At 44.9% G+C, this 22,646-nt stretch overlaps 1 protein-coding gene across 1 annotated transcript in view; it reads right to left on the reverse strand.

The window, feature by feature from the left end:
• Positions 1-4,529: 4,529 nt before the first annotated feature.
• Positions 4,530-22,646, reverse strand: part of LOC135245195 (zinc finger matrin-type protein 4-like) — a 43,444-nt gene continuing 25,327 nt past the window's right edge. Inside the window, exons 6-7 of the mRNA XM_064318115.1 lie at positions 16,333-16,429; positions 4,530-6,795 (exon numbers count right to left, since the gene is read on the reverse strand). Of these exons, the coding sequence (XP_064174185.1) occupies positions 6,774-6,795; positions 16,333-16,429 (119 nt within the window). The 3' untranslated portion in view covers positions 4,530-6,773. The remainder of the gene's footprint in view (positions 6,796-16,332; positions 16,430-22,646) is intronic.

Consider the following 22,646-nt stretch of genomic DNA (forward strand, 5'->3'; position numbering starts at 1 on the left):
TTTCATTACAGTTTGAAACATGAAAGTGCCAAGCCTGCAATTCCCAGTTTCCTTTCAACAATCTGTCCTCCTCAGATACAGTAACTGTCACGCTTTGATGCAAACACCGCAGAAATCATCTCTCTTCCACGCACAGAGGTCTTTTTTTTAAAAAAAAAAACCTTTTAATATCGACAGGCAGTATTTCAAATACGCGCACTTGAAATATCTATTTGCTTGTGTGTATTTCATATTTAAAACGGTTTGCTCAGCTTTTTGGGATGGTTTACACCTCTGATGCCGGTACAATTTTGGCACAGTGATATGAAAAAGTGCACCTCTTTCAATTCCACGGTTTTACATATTAGGACATAATTAACCCTCGTCTAGTTCGCACCAAGTCGTAACAGACTAATGTAACCTTCTGCAAACAACACATATTTGACATTGCCATTATTTATTCTACCAAGAATAAGCCAACATGCAGAATGCTTCTGTGGAAAAGCTTGCCCAGCCCATGATTCAGTAGCTCGTAGACCCCCCTTGAACAGCAATCCCCTGAAGTCATCATTTCCTGTGTGAGTTTATCTATCTCTTATGCTACATCTGAAGAATTTTGGCCCACTCCTCCTTACAAGACTTGCTAGACCCAGGGGGGGTTACCACGATTGTCTTCATGGGGTGCCCGGGGAAGGGGGCGGCGGAAGTTGGTGGGGGTCACAGACTCAGTTAGCCTACCGATAAGATATTCACAGCAGAGTTCTCCATTCAAACTAGTGTTTTCCGTGCAGCCCATCCATTTTGAGAAGAAACAGCATGGTCTTGAACACAATATTTATTTTTCGTTTTTAGAGCGAACCGTTAACCTCGTCGGCCCTGACGAGAAGCGCGTTTTTGTTTGATTACATTTTTACACTCGCGTCACGAGTCATGAGCTATTCGGCACGACCGCACGTCTTTGTGCTTTTCGCAGTTACCTTTCACAGACAATCACGATGAGTCACAGGAATAAAAGGGGAGAGTGTGCGGCATGTTTACACGCTAAATGAACGTGTCAAGTGAGCAAACATCGCTCTCCGACCTGTCAAATACTCCCGAGCCTGGGGTGGCAGAAGACCAGGCATTTAACCGAGGGTATTTGACCTCTGGTACCGTTTGGCGAATTGTAACCAGGGGCGATTTTAATTTCCCAGATAACTCAATTATGCAGGCTGCTCTATCAGAAAAAAAATAAAAATAAAAAAATTCCAGTGAGTCACTTAGAATTGTACGGTGTGAAATTCACAGCCTCTGAAAAAAAAAACCCCCATGAGCATCCCTCCCCATCCACCCAAGTTAAAAAGAAAAAAAAAAAGAGAGGGAAGCAGAGAGGGAAGAGAGGGAAGCAGCTGTAATTAAGCCAGCCCCTCCTCTCCAAAGGGCTGATTCTGATTGGCCGGGGAGAGTTCGGTGAGCACGCCATCATGCCGCATTTCACCCGCGTTCTTCAGGGAGCTCCAGCTCAGAGCCAGAACAAACTTTTCAACGCCAGCGCTCTGCTCTTACTGCAGCGCAATGCCCCTGACATCTACAAATCGCATTTCCCTTCAACTTGCCAAACATAAAAGCTACAGCAAATGAATTAGCAATGGATTCTAACTTCCAATTTCAAAGAGAAGAGAATTCTGTATGTACTTTGCACTACCAGTTAACTATTTAAATAAATTTTCGCTTTCTTCACAAGAAACTACGTCTCAGGCAATCAGAGATGGAGAAATTGGATATGTGCTTGGACTGCCAACAAAGTTACAAAGTGCTTAATTATTTGAGCCTGGTGCTTCTTCTCACTGAGTTTTGGGATTTAGTCTTATACTCATTGATTTTTAAAAAATAAATCTGGTTAGCGCATCGTTTTTTTTTTGGACTTATATGGGAAATCAAATAACAATGGAACGAAATTAAAGGTGTAAGAGATCTAGTCGTGACTGAATTGAAGTTGCAACATTTTATTTTATTTTTTCCCCCCACGACATCCACACACACACACACGGCATAAAGACACATTCAATCTGTGCACAATATGTCACTTAATCAATGTCAAGAACTCCAAGCTCAGTGAAAAATTCACTGCTCTGCGGGTCATTGCTGGCTAACACACACACACACACACACACACACACACACACACAATAATTTATTGCTATACTTGTGAGGGCTTCCCATTGACTACATTCATTCCATAACCTCTAACCCTAACCCCAACCACTAACCTTAACCCTAACCTTAACCTAATTGTAACCCTAACACTAACCCTAAAACAGCCTCTTGAACTTGTGGGGGCCAGCAAAAGGTCCCCACCTTGCGTAATTTTCTATCCTTGTGGGGACATTTGGTTCTCACAAAGATAGTAATAAGTGTCCACACACACACACACACACGCACCCAAAGACGAGTAGAAGCGGAAAAGGTCATTTCTCTCAGGAACGCTGGGAGTCTCACGGATCCAATTTCGCTGAGGTGAAATTATGCGATTCTTTTTCCCCGCACTCGTTTTTCCACTTATCAGCGGGAAAAATTTGCCGTTTCATTGTGTCTCCATAACAACGGCCTCTTTCACTGAACTTCAGGCAGGAAAAACAAAAGAAAGTGTGTGAGTTACGGCCACCGACTCTTCCTCCCCCGCTGCTTTGATCACGCTTTCTGATGTGATTTTCCGTCTTCTCTCCATCCCGGGGGGAGAGAAACTGTATTAGCTCGACAGCAATAATAAGCAATGGAGGTGACATCTGTATTAATCACTTACAGTAGGTCACCTCGCTCTGCTGAAGCTGGATCGGGGAGAGGAGACGAAATGAGCTGGGATTCTTCAAGTCATTTTGGAAGGGCACAGATTGTGTCACCAAAGTGTTTTATTTTTTTTTTTTTGGGTTTAGAGAGTCTTGAATATTTAGTGTTTCCTTCAGCATCTCATTACGTATTTAGCGGGTGATCTTCAGTGTCATTTTAAACCTTCTGAGAGGTCTGTGAGTTTTAAATGGCGGTGACTCTGACTGTTCATTATCTGCTTGCACGGGAATACTGTTCCCCCACTCAGTGTTAAATCAACCGTGAGAAAGTACTTCAACAACAGAGATCAAGTCCCATCTTCTAAAAGCTGGCACAGATACATTTTATTGGGCAAATCAGCACAACCAATTTTGAATTAATAAGTTTCTTTTTAAAATTATGCGATAAAACTATGCTAGCACAGCACGATTTAGCTTTCAGTCAATGGGGCAGGACAATAGAAACAAACACAATCAAAAGCGTAGAGGCAAGTTTAAGTGGAGTCACCAAAACAAAGTGCAATGCAACTTCGCTATGAGTGAATATACTGTGGAAACAGCTCGCTCAGCACTGAGCACAGGCAACCCTGCTGTCTGTCGAACGAAGGAATAAAACTGGTTTGTGAGCAGTCAACAAATGGCATTATCATAATACGCCTTAGCTGGTAGCCCATGCTCTTGTCATGAACATGATATTGCTGAGAATATATATATATGTTTTTGTTCATTACTTGAACATGTTGAGGCAGGACCAAAACCGTTCACTTGAACCATCAGCAGTGACCCACCTGGGGGTTTGAAAAGGCAGTGAAAAGGAGGCGTACCTGGAGATCCTGTGCAGGTGTAGATGACCAAACGCGGTGTGTAACTCCTGACCGAGCAAGCGCCTCTTCATCTCCACGGTAACAGCACTCAGCATTATGGCCTTTTGAGATCATCTTGTCCCGGACACGAGCAAGACACGCGGTGGGCCTGCACATGGAATTGGCCTTTTTTGTTTTCCATTTCACATTAGACATCATCTTTTGTCTTCTGACAACCACAGTTCATGATACACCATCTGCACAAAATATGACATGCACCACCCTGGTTCTATTCCAGCTGTGCATACCGTGTCCAGGAAGCCTACCACACACCCTACCAACAATACTCTGAGTGAAGTCATAGATGGCCAACTGCACACTACGACCTACACCTGCCAGGGAGTGAACAAAAAATCTTTAAAAGCCTTCCAATAACGTATGTGAGGTCACAGGTCACATTCACATCTGTATTAATCAATTAGAGTAGGTCACCTCGCTCTACTAAAACTTGATTGGGGAGAGCAGACACATCACCTTGTGACCTGACCAGGCCGTAACGCAGGTTTGGATTATGGCAGCTTTCTCTCTGCAGAACAGAAATGTGTTGATCATTGCAAAACCTTATTTTATTTTATTTTTATTTTTAAACAGGGCTCCTCCGTGCAGAGAAAACCACTAGGTTCCTTGTGTTACCTTCTTCCTGAATCTGTGTCCACTCTTGATGACATCATCAAAACATTTTTGTGCAGCTGTCTTCTGAATGCTGCCATCTTCCCTTGTGTGAACTGAACCCTTGGGGTTGTGATGGACATCCCAGCAATCACAAGCTACCCACAAGCCTTTGAAAATATCAAAGAGAGACTGTCAATGGCTCAAGATACACAACTTGACTTTAAAATTCGACCGAAGCACTTTCGCTGAAGGACCAAAAAAAAAAAAAAGGCAATAGACAAAGTTTTAATTTTCAAAGAGAAAATATATATTGAGTGAATTTACAAATGTGCACAGTACAATCTGTACCTTACGTTTCCAACCTCATTTTAAACTTCACTTAAAAACCCACGGCATAGTAATACACAATTCCAACTAAATAAGCCCTTCATATATAATTATTTACTTATTTTCATGAATACCCTTGCTTGACCAGCGACCATTATTTTAAACAAATGATACAGTATTTGTGTTCTGTAGGCAGACGCATTTACATGGGGTCAGGCTGTAAAGGGTCGGGATTAAAGGTCAGACAGTAAATTCACCGCTGATTTATAAAAGCATTGAAAGCATCGGAACGAAATGAAGATTCCCACAGGAGCAGACTGATTTGAAATGGCAACGTGTGTCAGCAAAGTTGTTTGGTTAGCCGTACTGCACAATTTAATTTAACACTGAGCATTTTACTGTGCATTTTAACACCTCGGTTTTACAACCACAAGTGAAAAACATAAGTTTTTACAGTCATAATTGTGCATACTCAATTGTGCATTGCTCATCTCAAACAAAGCATTTCTTTTCACCGCTGAGACTTATTAAAAAGTGACTGGCGAGGCGGTTAGACGTGTGTTTGCATAAACCGTACCCCTCCTCTGCGATGCGTATTTATAATTCATAAAACAGTCGTCCCTCAGTGCGGGGGAGCTCCAGGAAGCACAGCTGTTCGCACAAATTAAACGCGTTTATGAACGCACACTAAATGTGCTGCAGTATGGCGTCAGCGACTGCAAATGAAAAGTAGCGCGTTTGCTAACTCCGCCAAGTTTTTACAGATATACCAGTAAAAATGATGGCTATTGTACATGGCCCCTGCTAATTTAATAAATAAATAAACTAACAAATAAATAAACAAATAAATAAATCTATCTCTTTTAAATGCAGTCCTTTTGCCTTTTTCCTCATAGGTTTACATTTAAACTCCGGAGATGCATTCTGTCCAATCACACAAAGTAATATCAATTTATTATTCATCTCTTCCATATCACACTGGATATTGTGAACTTCATCTAAAAAAAAAAAAAAAAAACACCAACTAAGCATTAATTATGATGAGCGGAAAGATTTGTACGTAGTGTCAGGCATTATTTTTGTGTCCTCGCTTTGAGCTTTGGCAAGTCGGATCATTTTCAAGGCGTATGTACAGATTATTTCACTTAATTAAAAACCAGGGGCATGAATATGCTGATTCTTGACAGCTGCAGCATTTCACACTGCGCAAAGTGTATCGTTTTGATGGGACATTCTCGGCAAGAGACTATTTGCACAATACTGCTTCCCTGCACAAAAACGATGAATTTCTCATTTGCAACGCAAGCTCCTGTGACATGCTGTCTAGCAACGAGCAAACAAAAATGGACTGGGATTTTTTTTTCCGGCAAAATAATACCCACCAGGCTTTAAAAAAAAATAATAATTTTTTTTTTTTTACATGACATCAAGCTCCACTTCAGTCAGCGATCTGCAGAACTTCAGGAGCGCTTATCGCCTGGTTGTGAGCTGCAGTCAGCGGGAAGAAGCCGCAGGAGAGGCCTCTGATTGGTCACGGCTCCGGATGAGGTGTCCAGGGTGGCTGTAGGCTGGGGGTCAGAGGTCAAACTGGGCAGAGAAATGCAGGAAAGGTGAAGCAGGTTCTGCTCTGTGAGCTGAGCTGATACGTGGCAGGCAAGCAGGCGTTCTGAAAGGTCAGCATACACCGAAGAACACCGCAGGGTTTGAAAATGGTGCACTTCCACTTTGCGCCAAAATCCCAGTCTCTGCGACTGAACCTGAGCCAAACATTTGCACGTGAAACCACCGTCCACAGAGTGCAGATTACTGACGGACCTGTTAAAAACACTCACACAACACCACCACCAGCCACTCCAGGCTGGCTTCTACGTGTTCCTATGACTATCATTATTCTCAAAGTTTTTTTTTTTTTTGGTAACACGAATGACATCAATTAAGGACTGCAGTCACATAAGGGCCATCATTTTTTTTTCTTCCCCCTAGCAGCACCTCAACATTCCGGAAAGCCTGTTGATGCTGCCGCCTGTTGTCGTAGAAACAGACACGGAAGGCTGAGCGAGAAGTTCAGAGGCATCAGGGACGACCTTTGTGACATCATAGTGGGCGTGTCCGAAAGCACCCAACGAACTCCTTCGATGATCCTCCAGGCCTCACTGGAAGAGCCTCCACCAGTTTTCCCACTTGATCTTTACTGCTGGTGCTGCTTCAAGCTGGGAAAAGAAAAAAACAAAAAGTCAGTCAGAGCTCCTGATGCATGCCTGTCAGTGGACTCACTCTTAATCATTTAGAGAACAGTTAATCACCAGACAGTCTCCAGACACCTCAGCCACACAGTAATAGGGACAGGGTAGTGGAGTTGCTGGTTTGAGCCCCTGGCGGGCATACAGGGATGCTGACTTGTACCTGGAGAGATTGGGGAACTTGGGACCCTACGAGAAAGAACTCTGCCATTGGGCCCTTGAGCGAGGCCCTTAACCCATTGCCCAGGCTACGTTCTCTACCAGCCTGGCGATGAGCTCAGTAACGCTGGTAAACGCTAATAAATGCAGTCCATTTACCATTCTCTCTCTCCGACTCCCCACTTTCTCAACTGCTCTCTCTTTCCCAGGGTATCTTTGACAAAGAGAAACATGTTCTTAATGGTCCTTCCTAGGTTAAATTAAGGATTTTACATAAAGAAACCCATGGCATGGGTATTCAGTCCAAATGTGAAAATGATGTGTTCTGGCTTTAAATTTCGGAATATATTGACTGTATATGATACATTTCCAGGTAATTGTCATTGTAGGTTTGTCAAAGTGACACTGACTAATAAAAACTGAATGCCTCCACAGTTTTAATACTGTGAAAAAAACATTTTTACAAGCTCAGTACACATCACATGATAATATTTTAGTCCGCATATGTAATTATCTGCGTATGGATACTTTATGTACTCTATATTACAGCATTAAGGTGTAAAATGTATAAAACACAAAACATTTTACCTCAGGCGAAGTAGAGCTCTGCTTAATTGGAAGGCTTTTAAATGAAGTGTGAACAGTCATGTCTTTAAATAGTCCAGAAGCCTCCTAATTAATGCAATGCTTTCACAGTAAGTCTCTCACAACCTTCTTTAAAAATTTACTCTGCAGTATAAATAGCATTCCCAAAATAAAACCAGTTTCAGTAATAAAAACTACTTTTAACAGTTTTTAAAATTACAGTCAAGAACATAATTATGACTGTGGTAAATTTTTTCCATCCATATCTCACATATCTAACGAATAGCACAGCTAGCTATGAGAAGTGAATCCAGCAGTCAAAGATCTGTACTCCAAATAGGGCAGCCAGAATTACACGTGATTTGCAGTTGGCTTATTTTCAATTGGTCGTCATGGTTCCAGTGCGGTAGCCTTCTTGAGAATTGACGGACAGAATGGATGGAGGTGTCCATGTGACGCTCGGCAGCCAATGCTATCAGTCTTGCCTTGTCTCTCCTCTTCTCCATCTCTATTTAGCGAAGGCCACACTGACAGGCTGAACCAGAAAAAGACCACAAGCGCTCGATAGCCCCTGACAGGAAAACAAACGACTGTCCTGCTACTTTTAGAGGAATTGATATTGTATTGATAGGTGGGAGTTACAGGTACAAATTGCCCCTGCAGGGCTGAGCAGGGAGGGCCTGGCAGCACAGAGCTAGGGGGGGGGGGGGGGGGGGGGGGGCCACTGCAGAGAGGTATCTCAGGGTCACCCTCACCCATACCCAGTTTCACATCCACGGGGACCCCTGACAGGGTTACATGTACGCCCCCCAATAATTACCACATGATGAGAAATACACACATGCATGGACAAATCCGTTTCTCTGGCTGGCCTTGGGGCGGGGGCAGGGGGGGGGGGGGGGTTTTGGGCAGAAAAACAATACAAGCATCAATCCTAATCAATTGACAAACACTTTAGACAAGCAAAGGATATTGGCAACTAATTATACAGCAACTAGAACAGGTGACAAAAATTCATTATGATTGGAGCAAGAAACATACCAGCTCAAGACATTAGCCACTAGACAGAACACTCTAAGACAGAGCAAAAAGGGAAAACTATGGCAACATTATAAAACCTAACAGGTGACAATAATTCTTATTGAATCAAACAAGCAGGATTAGTCTTGATGCCCTGACTGAGCAGATTATGACAATAATGAAAACTGACTTAAAAGTTCTTTAAAAACTTTTGGTATTATTTTATAATATATAATAATGGGTATGCTACTTAATGCAATTTCAATGGGGCTTTGACTCTGCTGAAATTCTGCTGGATAATAGGATCACGAGGGCAGCAGACTAAAATAAGATTTGTATAAGTGTGTTTATGAAAATAAGAGCAGTAATAAGGTGTGATTGTTTTATGAAAATAATAGTTGTAATAAGGTGTGGTTGTTTTATTAAAATAACAACTCTAATAAGGTGTGATTGTTTTATGAAAATAATAGCTCTAATAAGGTGTGATTGTTTTATGAAAATAAGAGCAGTAATAAGGTGTGATTGTTTTATGAAAAAAGAGTTGTAATAAGGTGTGGTTGTTTTATGAAAATAAGAGCTCTAATAAGGTGTGATTGTTTTATGAAAATAAGAGTTGTTAAAGTGTGATTGTTTTATGAAAATAAGAGTTGCAATAAGGTGTGACTGTTTTATGAAAATAAGAGGTGTGTGTGTGTGTGTGTATTAAGGTGTGTGTGTGTGTGTGTAATAAGGTGTGTGTTTTGGACGAGGTCCTGGAGGGCCACACGGTCTGCCGGTCTCAGTTTCCACCTCAAGTCAGCAAGAAACCAAGAGAGGTGAGTTAACCTGGAGCCCAGACAGCCAGACAGACCGTGAGATTTAGATACACTTCAGGCTCTACAGTCAGTATTCACTGGAGCAGTGATAGTCATGACAGGGACAGACCAGCTTAAGACATCGGTTAGATTTGTAGAAGGCAGTTTGCAGAAGTTTGTAAAAAAAAAAATTTTTTTAAATAAAAGAAATTTGGTTCCATTGTAAAAAATTGGGCAGGTGTATGGCACTGAATTGCTCTGCTTGTTGCCACGGTGGCAGTGGAGACGCTCAAGCCCAGCCCACGAGCCTGAAGCACTGAAGAGCTAGCGGAACCAGCGCTCCCCGTGGCCCTCTAAGACCGGACCGCAGAGAGGCTGCAGACGGCTGCAGAGAGGTTGCCAGATCCTGCAGTGGGACGCGCGTCGTGCTCGCTGCTGGGAGCGGTGCAGATGGCGAGCGTCAACTGACCTTTGAAGGCCAAACAAACCCCCCCCCAATCCCCATCCCCCCAACCCCTCAAACCAACTCGACTGTGAGTAACGGTCACCTTGGCAACCACCCTGAGCTAGTGGAGGACAGAGGTTGTGCTTTTGAGACGGAGGAGGTGGGAGGTGGGGGGTGGGGGATGGAGGATTGCGGATGCTGTGCTGAAGGTTGTACTTCTCTGTTCCTGATCAGAGACATCCCCCCCCCACCCCCACAGTGCTGGCTGCTGAAATCTTTATGAATAAAGAGAAGGGCAAACCACCCCTCGCTACTCCTAACGCCTGGCCCTGCCAAACATTGCCGCGTGGGACCCAATCGGCAGTCTGAACGCGGATGCAGGCCAACAGCAGCCAGAGTAGGAGGAAGGCATGGATGCAGTGTTATTCAATCCTTTGAAGAGCAGGTTCTTTGGAATGTTCCCCCCCTCCCCCCCCCAACATTCTAAGTCAGTGTTCTAGAACATCATTGTTTTCAATTACCAGCAGTGATTGTGACATCAGCATTAGAATGTTCAGCTAAGAACACTCTGATCACATATTTGTGATCGAACAGCTTAGAGGGCTAAGGAATGACCGTTCCAATAAGGCACGATTTTTAAAGCAGGGCGTCACCACCCCGACACCTCCAAAATAAGACTGAGAACAGGGAGAGAGAGTGAGAGGAAGAGAGAGAGAGAGAGGGGAAAGAGAGAGAGAGAGAGAGAGAGAGGGAACAGCAGGCAGTAGAAGCTATACAATCTAAACTGCTCTGTGGGAATTTTTGTACACTATCATTTGAACAGCATGTGGTGTAGTCCGTACAGCTCTTGAGATAATAATACAAGAGGGTCTGACTTGCATTTGGAACAGTTGACTCTTTTAACCTTGGGCAAGACACTGCAACCACTTCAATATTGCTTACAAAGAGCAAATAGGCAAGCGTTTAAAGCTGCAGAGGCAGCAATAATGCAATAATGTCATAAATGCATAAGTTACACGATTTATTTATGGATTATGTAGATATAAATCATGACACGGCATATGCATGCAACAATAGATGGCAAGCCTGGAGGGCAGAGGGAGCTTGAGGCTTTTTCCTGGGGCTAAATCATCACCTCAGGACTGCTGTGTTCCTGATATGTACACCATGCTGTGATTTATATAATCATGGGGAACGTGGTGATGGGTAAGTTACTGGGTAACAAGCAATTTAGAGGTTACAAGTTTGTGATGTATGCTTGAAAAAGAGTTAAACTAAAGTCTGGTTAAATGGTCAGGTTAAACTAAACTCAGGTTAAACTAAAGTCAGTTTACACTGTCAGGTTAAACTAAACTCCATTTAAACTATCAGGTTAAACTAAAGTCAGGTTACACTGTCAGGTTAAACTAAACTCCATTTAAACTATCAGGCTAAACTAAACTCACGTTACACTGTCAGGTTAAACTAAAGTCAGGTTAAACTGTCAGGTTAAACTAAACTCAGTTTAAACTGTCAGGTTAAATAAACTCAGGTTAGACTGTCAGGTTAAACTAAACTCAGGTTAAACAGTTAGGCTAAATAAACTCAGGTTAAACTAAACTCTGTTTAAACTGTCAGGTTAAATAAACTCAGGTGGCCGCAGTCAGCTTTGTGTTCACAGAGCAGAATCCCTGCACTGGGGGCTAAGCTGAGTGACTGCAGCCAGGATGTCAGCTCCCAAGTAAATCTGCTCGCTGGAGCCAGTGCTTGACCCGGTGCTCATTCCCCTGTTCTGGGGGGGGGGGGGGGGCTCCTCATTCCTGTAACAATACCCACCGGTGCCTCTTCTCTAGCTCCGCGCTCTCGCCTGGAGAAACTCTACACTGTCTACGCTTTCTTCTCCGCGCGTTCAGGATCGTGAATAATTCCATTACTATATGAAATATTACGCCAGTGTCTTATGGGGAAGGGAGACACTGCTTGTGTCCTGCCTGCCTGCGGCGTTTACCGCCTGCTTACCTCAGCCGGGGTTTAATGCACCACAGCACAAAGAGTGAACTCGCCAATTAATCAAAACGACACAAAAAATTACTAATCACACAACTGCAGACAGTGTTGGACACCGGATGCATTCTCAGTCTGGCTTCATGGTCTAATTATTAAAGGAATTCCCACTAGAGAAAAAACAAACTCAAAATGCAGAGCATGATATATGAAGAATAGCTCATTTTTTCTCTAGTTTCGAAATAGCAAACTTTTTATTATTCCTGTTTTAAAAGGCTTAGGACTTTGTTCTTCAGACTTTATTTTTAAAACACAACAGACCAATGCACTATGGGATTGTTGGACAACTTTTAAAATGGGGTGTAGCACATTTTGGTATCAAAGCAATGGTTTTAATGATTGCGGACTTGAAAGAATAGAACCTTTGGAGCCAGAGAACTAGCAATCCCACAATGCACTGTTTTTAAACAAAGGCCTCTGGTGTGAACAACAAAGCAAGAGTGTAAATTTTGAATGAGGAACCAAATGAGCAATATTCTTAGTTTATCATTCTCCACATTTTCAGCCTGGAGTTTTTTTTCTTTCCAGTGAAGAGTAAAAACTGTATGATTGTGTTTTTAAATTTTTTATATTTTAACAGGAAAGCAACACTACCAAGCATCAAATTCACACCTGCCTTTCCCCGAGGACATATCTCCTGCTGTTGTTTTCAACTGAAGATTATTCATGTGATTACAAACCCCAGACAGAGACAATATTTTTTTTTAAACTAAACTCCACATCCCAGAGGCTGTAAATATTCAGTGCCTGTACTGGGGAGACGAAACCATGCCCCTGCAGGTGGTTCCCTGTGTACGTGGGACCGCTGCAGCCATTTCACCCAGTCCCTCTGGGCCTGTTGGCATGGTTCCACCCACACGTGCTCTTATTATGAAGTGGGGAGGCCTCAAACCTACCTCTGAACCTTACACAGTCCCCAGAGGCCTGGTCATCATAATAAGAGCGCATGGAAGTGATTATTTGGCTGGGCAGAGGGCACTGAACCGGAACACCCCCCCATCCCCCCACCTCCCATCTTGTTCCAGGCAGCCCCAGGGATCGATACCATGGCAAGGAGATCTAAAGAGGACAGTGGGTAGCTTTGATGCTTTGATTACATCACATTGTTTGATCGATAGAGGCAATTTCTGGAATTTCCCCCTGCACCATCCCTGTGAGCCTCCTCCTGAGCAGGCAAGGCTAGACTAATGCCAGACTGCACTGGGCCACTCCGCCCTACCTCCTCCTTAATCCTCCTCAATCTGAGGCCACTCAGAAACACCAAGGAACGCCTAACGCATCAGACTACACTGAAATGAACTGGAACAAACTAACACAAATTACCACAAAATAAATAAATCCATGAACTACAATCAAAACAATTGTACATTTTCAATACTGCCCATTCCTGGTGTCATTTCATCGACCAGGTCCACGGGACAGGTGTGGGGGGGGGGCTCTGGTGTTTTCCAGTCTGCACCACCCCTCCGGCCCCCCACACCCCACCACCCCCTCATGGTCAGAAGTTTCCGGAAGCCCAAAAACCGGCAAGCGCTCCTCCACACTCCTGCCATTCCCCCCCATCTGAGCAATTTGCAGTAAAACGCTCCACTGTCAGCAGTTCTGTGCCGCCCCGGCCCGGCACTAAATCACTTCCTTATCCAGCCCGAGCGCCGCAGCGTCGACGGCAGCGGCGGTATGGCGGTATGGCGGTACGGTGGCGGTATGGCGGTGTGGCGGTGTGCAGTAAAACCCACGCGGGGCGCTGACAGGGAAACAGAGCGCGGGTCAGAGCCCATGAACCTCTCAGGACTGATCTACCGGCCTCGGGGGAAACTCCTCATTTTCCCTTTCCCCTGATAGCGGCCCCCTAATCACACCGGGCCAGACTCCGGCTCCTGGAATAGGAGGGGAGATAACAGCCTGGGGGGGTGGGGGTGGGGGTGGGGGGGGGGGAGCGGAGAGAGGGAGGAAGAGTGGAGAGTGCTCGCCCGAATGGTTTCAGCAGCCCAGTGACCTTCGCCAACGCACCCACACCAGCCAGGACATCAGCACCCACACAACCAATCAGACAGGACACCAGCACCCACACAACCAATCAGCCAGGACATCAGCACCCACACAACCAATCAGACAGGACACCAGCACCCACACAACCAATCAGCCTGGACACCAGCACCCACACATCCAATCAGCCTGGACACCAGCACCCACACATCCAATCAGACAGGACACCAGCACCCACACATCCAATCAGACAGGACACCAGCACCCACACAACCAATCAGACAGGACACCAGCACCCACACATCCAATCAGACAGGACACCAGCACCCACAATCAACCAGGACAGAGAAAGACAGGTCTGGTGGAAGAGGTCTTTTCGGTGACCCGGTTCTCCAGCGCTGTCTGATCTGAGCGATCTCTCGCGCAGAGGAGAGCACGCAGAGGAGAGCGGGCCAGGACCAGTTCACTCAGAAACGTACTCGAGTCGCTGTGTCCCTGTGCGTGCGTGTGCGCGGGAGAAAGCGCTTCCCCGGGGGCTGTCTAATCCCAGCATGCATTTCCCCCTCTGGCCGCACAGCTTTTGTCGAGGTACCATCCCACCGTCTGCGCAGGGACCCGTCGGCTGCACCCGTAACCACGCCGCTCACCTTTTCGGATTCCGCCCGTTACTCACGGATCCCCCCACCCCTTCCCCCTCAGCGGCACGGCAAAATTAGGCAGCAGCTGCTATGGAGCCGTTAAAACCACGCAAGAATGTTTGTTATTGTAACAATATTGTACTGTAAATCTGTTTGGGCACGGCCTAATTTACATTGCTACCGTATACAAAGCTCGCTTGATTTATGCAGCTCCCAACTCATTCAATTAGCAACAATGGTGCTGTGGAAACACTGTGATGAATAGTAATACAGCTGGATACAAGTCAACAGGGACGTTAAAAGAGCAAAAAAGATACCGGCTATCCCAGAGAACAAGGGTACTCAGGACCAGGTTACAGAGTATAGCTAACGTTGGACCAGGGTACTCAGGACCAGGTTACAGAGTATAGCTAACGCAGAATCAGGGCATTGAGGACCAGGGAACCGAGTGTAGCCATATTTCGAAATATTTTTCCAAATATTTGAACAATCAGTGCATATCAAGTCTGGCCAGGGACCCCCTACAGTAGCTTCAAGGACACCCCCCGTCGAAAACCCAGGCTCTAACAGCATAGCACCCGACTGAGATTCCCCAGCACCTTGAAAAGCGCAGCGCTTCACACAAACCCCCCCCCCCCCCCCCCGTTCCCAGAACCCCCTGGCGCGCGGCGCGCTCGCACCACGGGTCCTGCGTGGCGGTAATGGCGGGTGAGCCCGTGCGCACCAGTGCCTCCCGCTGCTCCTCCACACTCAGCCCAGCGGCGCTGCTTCAGTCAGTCACACCTTCTGGGCTCCTTTCAATTATACATCCAGCTATACGTGCTAACGGCAGACGAGCTAACGGCAGACGCGCTCTGAAAGGAAACTTGCACTCACTGCTGAGGGAAAGGAGTGCGACACGCGGACGCGGACACTCACACTCACACTCACACTCACACTCACACTCACACTCACACTCACACTCACACTCACACTCACACTCACACTCACACTCACACACTCTCACACACACACACACACACACACACACACACACACACACACACACACACACACACACACACAGCCTCCCGCTACCGTCCTTTTCTATTTTTATTATTTATTTAGCTTTATTCAGATGGGAGGGAGCAGAGAGGGTAACAGACAGAGAAGGGATCACAGATCAGAAGGACTTCTGGCCAGCAATCAAACGGAAGGACTTGTAGTGTGGCTTCTGAAGTCTGCCGCCTTACCGATTGTGGCACAAGTTGTAAGGGTCTGACGATTTCGCTTGGGGCTAAGCCTGACAACTGAACACTTTTTAGGAGTCTGCTTTTTAAAATACAATAGGATGGTGTCCGCATCAGTCATACTCTACGAAGGATCTGTGTATTAAAATAAACAGGTCATGAAATAACATCTACCATAAATATCTTTCCAACAACCCAAAAGCCTAATTTAATCATGCTAAGTAAGGACTTTGAACCTGATCCTGGCAGTGACCGGTAGCCAGTGGAGTGACCTCAGCAGAGGAGTGACGTGGGTGAAATTGGGAAGGATGAATATGAGTTGGGAAGCAGCATTTTGAATCATCTGTAGTGGCTGTATGGCACAAGCTGGCAGGCTTGCAAGATTACACTTTGGCTTGAAACAGTTTCAAAGAGCATAGAGCTCACTGCGTTTAAAAGCCACTGCAGAGTTTTTTGGTGAGATTCACAGCACAGGGCTCAGCAAACGGGATTGGATTACTATTGTATCACGTCAGTGTATCCAGGTACATAGAAATAGGAGCGTAATGAAGTGAAACAGGACAGTTCCTGACTGAAACAGGTGGGAGGCTGCTGGTGGGGTCACTCACTTGTTTTGGTGCTTGGAGCCTTGGAGGTGTGCGTGGTACTGTTCGATCGAGTTCAGGATCACATGACACACCGTGCAGGAGTAACTGCTACGCAGGCCTGGGGAAATACAAACACACAAATAAACACAACTTACTACCCGACAAAAACAAACACAATTCACTACCCGAAAAGAATACGAAAACACAGTTCGTCCACCAACACACACAAAGAAAAAACAATACACTACCTGATAAGAACACAGTTCATCCACAAACGCACAAATAATCACTATTCACTACCCAACAAAAACACAAAAACACAGTTCATTCACAAACACACACACACACTCACACAAAAAAAACCATCAGCCAACACCATTTCAACAGTTTGCAGTCAATCTGCGGGTTCTCAAAAGGGAACAGCCTTTGTAAAAGTTGAAGAGGACACTCTGAACTAAGAAATATAAAGTGTCGTGGACTGCTCATTAACTCAGTGCATTCTCTGTGTACTCAAATAAAACTCTTTTCCCTTGGGGACATCCATGTACGTCGCTTTCGATAAAAGCGCCTGCCAAATAAATGCAATGTAATGTTAATTTAAAGCCTCTAAGAACATTATGACCTTTTACAGAACACTTGTTTCAAGCACCAGTTGTGCAGGTTCATTAATGACTGTTAATTAAACTCAGGATGTTTAGAATTCAAAATAAGCAGTGTCCCTTTTAATTTATTCGACGAGATAAGATCTACACGTGTCACATGCCGCTGGCGATTGCTGAATTATTCCCAACAAGTGCCAGTGTTTGCCTCCGCATTTAATTTGACAGCATACATCTAATATCTGCTGTAATACTTCATGTTTTGTCTCACTTGAATTGTTCCTTGGTTTAATCTGATTATTCTGCAATGTAGCCTCAATTTTTCATGTTTATCGGAAGTGATTTTTTATAAGCTTTGGCATGCATTCAGTACATCCATGTAATTGTTTCATAAAGTAATTTTCTACTCTCAGAAATGATCAATGTCAGAGAGTTTTTTGGAAAAACCCTCACAGGAGATCATGCCCCAAACCCCTGTAGAGTCAATCAAGCCCCCCCTCAATGTAATATTTTACCATTAAACCACTGCCACCAGATAGGGCATAATGACAGTTACCATGCCATTACCAAGTTTATTTATTTGCCATTAACACTACATGTGTTGTATGAAAAGTACTCTGAAAATGTGACTCTCGTGTGTCTCTTTTAAACTATGAATAATAACTGCTTGAGTGTTGGCTGATTTAAACTGATTATCTATGATTGATAACACCTTTGCCATTCCCCCCCCCAACCCCCCCCCCCCCCACCATTTCCTTTCTGTCTTTGAATTATTGAACAGTGCATAGACAGGGCAGCTAAAATTCAGCTAAATGTATCTATATATCTTTCTTTACCATAAAATATTAATTTCCAAGACACTAGATCACATCAGACCGAGAACATGAGGGAAAGGCCACTAATAGATGCCATTTGCTTTAAAAAAAAAAAAAAAAAAAAAAGATCTGTCTTAAATTACTGGTACAGATTTGCGGTTTAATTTTAGGTCCCGTCGTCCATCTGAGTCAGGCCTCCAGGGGGCGACAGTGAACAGTGCCAATATCCGGTGAACGGAGGGAGCAGACGCGGCTAATTAAAGGGTTTGCAAGGGGCTACAGAAATAGATGGAAGTGAAGAAGAAAAAAGGCTTTGGCCACAGAGTGAAGGGAGGAAACAGGGAGGAAATCTCTGAGAGACTGAGAAGTGCAGGGAGGGGGCGGGGGGAGGGGGGGGGGGGCTGGTGGTGGCGGTTGGCAGGGTATCATTGTGCTTTGGGACTGCACCGGTCGATGGGCATCCAGCATTTTGTCTGTACCCGTGACATCTGGCAGGCATGACAGCACATATTTTTAGACGCTAGTCTGCACTTGATTACGTCCAAAACAGGAATAAAAACGATTGAAAATCTGAATGAATCGAAGGCCCAATGGAGCCACCTTGAAAAACTGAAAAAATAGTTACACATGTTTATACAGAGTGATTGAAAGAATGTTATCTTTAAACTTGGCAGCTTAGTTCAACAGTCTCTCGGGGAAGAAGAAGATGATGAAGAAGAAGATGAGAGCTGTTGACCACATAATTAATATGAAGTGATATCAAACTGCTACAGTCATCATATCTCCACCACCATGCAGCTCAAAGGAAAACCTCTACAGGTCTAAAATTACCCAACACATCCACTCCGTTCAGCATTTCAACCACTTTCGCTGAACTGCTGATTCCAAGTGGCCCCTGCATAGAAGTAAAAAACTTTGCTGGCTTTGAATGTGCTCTCAGTAAAATATTTATTTTTTGCAACCCTTCCAAAGATACTGTCAGTATTGAGATGGCATTTTAATGGTTGAATTTGAGGCTTGGGTTCTTCTTTATCTCCCTCATCATCTTCCTCACCATGCATGAGGTCAATATGCACTAGTGCCGTCTCCTTGGCAACTTTGCAACCATTCCATTCTTTTTCATTATTGCCCAAACAGTGCCAAGGGGCATGCTTAACCCCTTATTCAACTTAAGATGCAGGCTTGTGTGTTGAATGTTGGCAGTAGGTAAGTAGTAACATTTTTTTCAGACCGCATCCCTTCCAAGTGAATGAATAATACAGTGAGATGCCAACGTGTTTGATGTGGAAAAAAAATAACACAATGAATCTGCCTGTGAGAAACCTTGGCGTGCTGGAGACAGCACGAGCTCTTTATGTAATTAGGCTACCTGGGTTCTCCTTCCACTAGCAGGCGTGCATTAATTAAAACCGTTCCTGTCTCTTCCGCGAGCCGAGTCCAAAAAGCCAACGGAGAGACAGCTGCGTGGTGGAGTAACAGAGCGGGGGGGTGGGGGGGGGGGCACGCTCCGGCGTATCCGCACGAGATCGCCCGGGCGTTTTAATAAGCCGCTCTCTCTCTCTCGCAAGCGATTCGGCGTTCCAGGCCCCTCGGCAACTGCGGCGCCACCGTCGTCGTCGCCGACGACGATAATCTGATCCGCCGCGACATCCGCCGTCGCTTTAATCCCCTTAAAATTAAAACGTGGCGAAATTTGGGCGAAGCCTGGGCGGGGGTTTGGCGGGGGTGCGGGGGGGTGGGTGGGGGTGGGGGGGCAGGTGAGAGAGCAGCGAGCGGGCGTGCGAGGAGGACCGAGTGAACCGCTTCACTCGAGCCCTGGAAGACGATGCGCTCAAACTTCTGTGCACAGCAATCGTAAGGAAATGTAAAGAAAGGACAGCAGAGAGCGTTTTTTTTCTTCATAGTACTACAGATATGTTCCAGTTAAAATAACAAATGGAAAGAGTAATGATTATAATATGTAAACACCGCTAACAGTAGCATGTACAGGAGGGGGCCACAAAAAGACCAGATCGGGCCTATTGTGTGCAGGTTTGGGCATGGCAGGCAGCGGGCTCATTAATTCCCCCCACGCAGGGCAGGAGAGGCTACGATCGCCTTTGACAAAAGCGATGCCGCGTGCGCGAACATGCACTGACTCACGATGGAACATCTGCCAAAAAGCTGAATCGGAAAAGAGCACACGGCCCCATAACTCACGCCAAGGCTCTGAATTAGAGCAGGGATATAGTATGTGTGTGTGAGAGGAGGTGTGTGTTGTGTGTGTATGGAGCGTGTGGGGGTGTGTGTGTGGTGGAACGTGTGTGTGTGTGTGTGTTGAGAGGTGTGTGTGTGTGTGTGAGAGGAGGGTGTGTGTGTGTGTGTGTGTGTGTGTTGTAGAGCGTGTGTGTGAGCGTGTGTGTGTGTGTGTGTATGTGAGAGCGTGTGTGTGTGTGTGTGTGTGTGTGTGAGTGTGTGTGTGGGTGAGTGTGTGTGTGTGTGTGAGAGCGTGTGTGTGTGTGAGAGTGTGTGTGTGTGTGTGTGTGTGTGAGAGAGCGTGTGTGTGTATGCGTGTGAGTGCGTGCTGAACGGTAGATGCTGTGTGAGCTCCAGAGTGGAGGCAGCCCATCTGAATGCACAGGCTGCTCAACAGCCTGCCTCAGAGTCAGAGCAGCCAGCATTAAGGCTACTGACACAGCGCAGTCACAGACAATCTGTCAGTTATGTGGGTACAGACAGACATATGGACCTACAGATAATCAGAGTACAAATTAAATACTTTAATACATGTGCATATGCAGTGAATTCCACTAGAAATACACCATACATACACACACACACACACATACCTGCAAGCCTATACACACACACACGCACACACACGCACACACCCACGCACACACACGCATCTGTAGCAAAGACACTACGAACTTACCAAGTAATTGAGATTCAGTCATTTCTCTTAACATTCAGTTCAGGTTCACCACACAAATCATTTCTTACATTTCACAATATTGACTTTAAATCCTTACAGAACGCCCACAGGAATGGCTGTCAGCTGCAGCTAAGTTTGAACGCTACTTCCACTGAACACACAGCATTCTTCTGGGCAAACAGAGTCACATTTTACTCCAATAATGCAGCGTGTTAGGTCACTGCTTTGCCATCTGAGTGTCAGTCATGTAATGAGTAAACTGTAAAAGTGTGTAGAAAACAGATGCCTTTTTGCAACCGATCTCAGATCAGAAACTAATTGTATTTCTGTAACTGCATATGTCAGCTCTCCATTGAAAAAGAGACAGTAAATCTCAGTGGGTGCTTCCTGGTAAAATAATGAATAAATAAAAAAACATGCTCCTGTGCGCTAAATTCAGAACTCTGTTGTAATAGCTTTGGATGAAGTAGGTGCAATTTTGTGCCAGATTTAAAAAATAGCTAATTTTATACTAACTGCGAAGGAAACCCAATATTATTCGCAAATGTAAATATTTTACAGCATTCAGGAGGTAAGGTCATTGAGAATCAATATTAAAGCATTCCCATTAGCAGTTGGTGTTGTTCTTAATAATGTATGATATTGTTTTGTTCAGATCTCGATAGTGTGAAATGACATCCATTACATTAAGCATTACAATATGACTGCTTACCACTGAATGACTGTGGCTTATCATAGCCTAACAGGCCACTTCTCAAAGCCAGACTTCGGTAATAATTTACAAATGACAAAACAGCAGAGGGAGGGGAAGAGGGGGGTGGAGTAGGTAGAGAGAGGGTCTGGGGGGGGGGGGGGGGACTGGGGTAGGTAGAGGAAGGGGACGGAGGGGGTAGGTAGAGGAGGGGGTAGGTCGAGGGAGGCGACGAGAGGGTTGGTAGAGGGAGGTGAGAGGGGTACGTAGAGGATTGGTTGGTATTACTGGGTCAAAAGGAAGTGTTGTTTTTTTCCCCCATCATTGACATGTGAAGTTTTATTGTTCCCAAGAACAAATAGCCTAAGATACCTAACTATATATTACGCTAAGGGTCTCCTTCAGAGTGGCCCATTCTCTTAGATCAGTCTTGGTTTGATTGTGTCTTTGCCACTTAAATAGATTTATGTCCTGTTGCTAACAGCACCTTTTGTCTCCCTGAAGTTGCGTCTGGTATAACTGACATTGTTTCCACAAGATATATTGTGAAATTTCCTTTGTTAAGTGCACTATAGAGAAAATAACTTCAGCTTGTCTGAGGCTGACGTGTCAGTGCCTGACTTGGGATTCTGGTTTCATGGCCAAGATGCCAACCACACATTTTCAGGGTTATCACATATACTCACCTACTAGATCTTCACCTACATTCCTTTAACTATTTCTGTTTCTTAACTACAGGAGTCTACATTTTGTAACAGGAATATGTGGTGCCATATTAGGACAGTATAAAAATGTCCATTTCCACAGTATTATCCTTGGTCCAAAATTTTCATAAGATCCATAAAACTGGAATTGTACTGACCATTGATCTGACTGATGAACTGATATTAACCTATTTCCTGGTACTGACCTGTGATTTCGTACAGTTCTGTGCCCTTGTACGGACCATAAGACTCTGTCCTACCCTTTATTAGGACCTGTGCCCTGACATTGATCAATGACCTAGCCCTGACCTGTCACCTTCAACTACGCTATGACCTGGTGCTTATCTGTCCAGTGCTATTTCCTGGTCCGGACCACATACTGACCTATGGCCTGGTCCAGACCTCATACTGACCTATAATCTGGTCCTGACCGCAAACTTACCCATGACCTTGTCCTGAATTCATACTTACCCATGACCTTGTCCTGAACTCATACTGACCTATGACCTTGTCCTGACCTCAGTTCATTTATAAGGATCCCCATTAACTCCAGCAGAAGCAGCAGCTATACTTACCTGTTCCTGACTTAGTGTATGACCTATGACCTTTTCC

The sequence above is a fragment of the Anguilla rostrata genome, chromosome 18, assembly GCF_018555375.3.
Source record: "Anguilla rostrata isolate EN2019 chromosome 18, ASM1855537v3, whole genome shotgun sequence".
NCBI classification, from domain to species: Eukaryota; Metazoa; Chordata; class Actinopteri; order Anguilliformes; family Anguillidae; genus Anguilla; species Anguilla rostrata.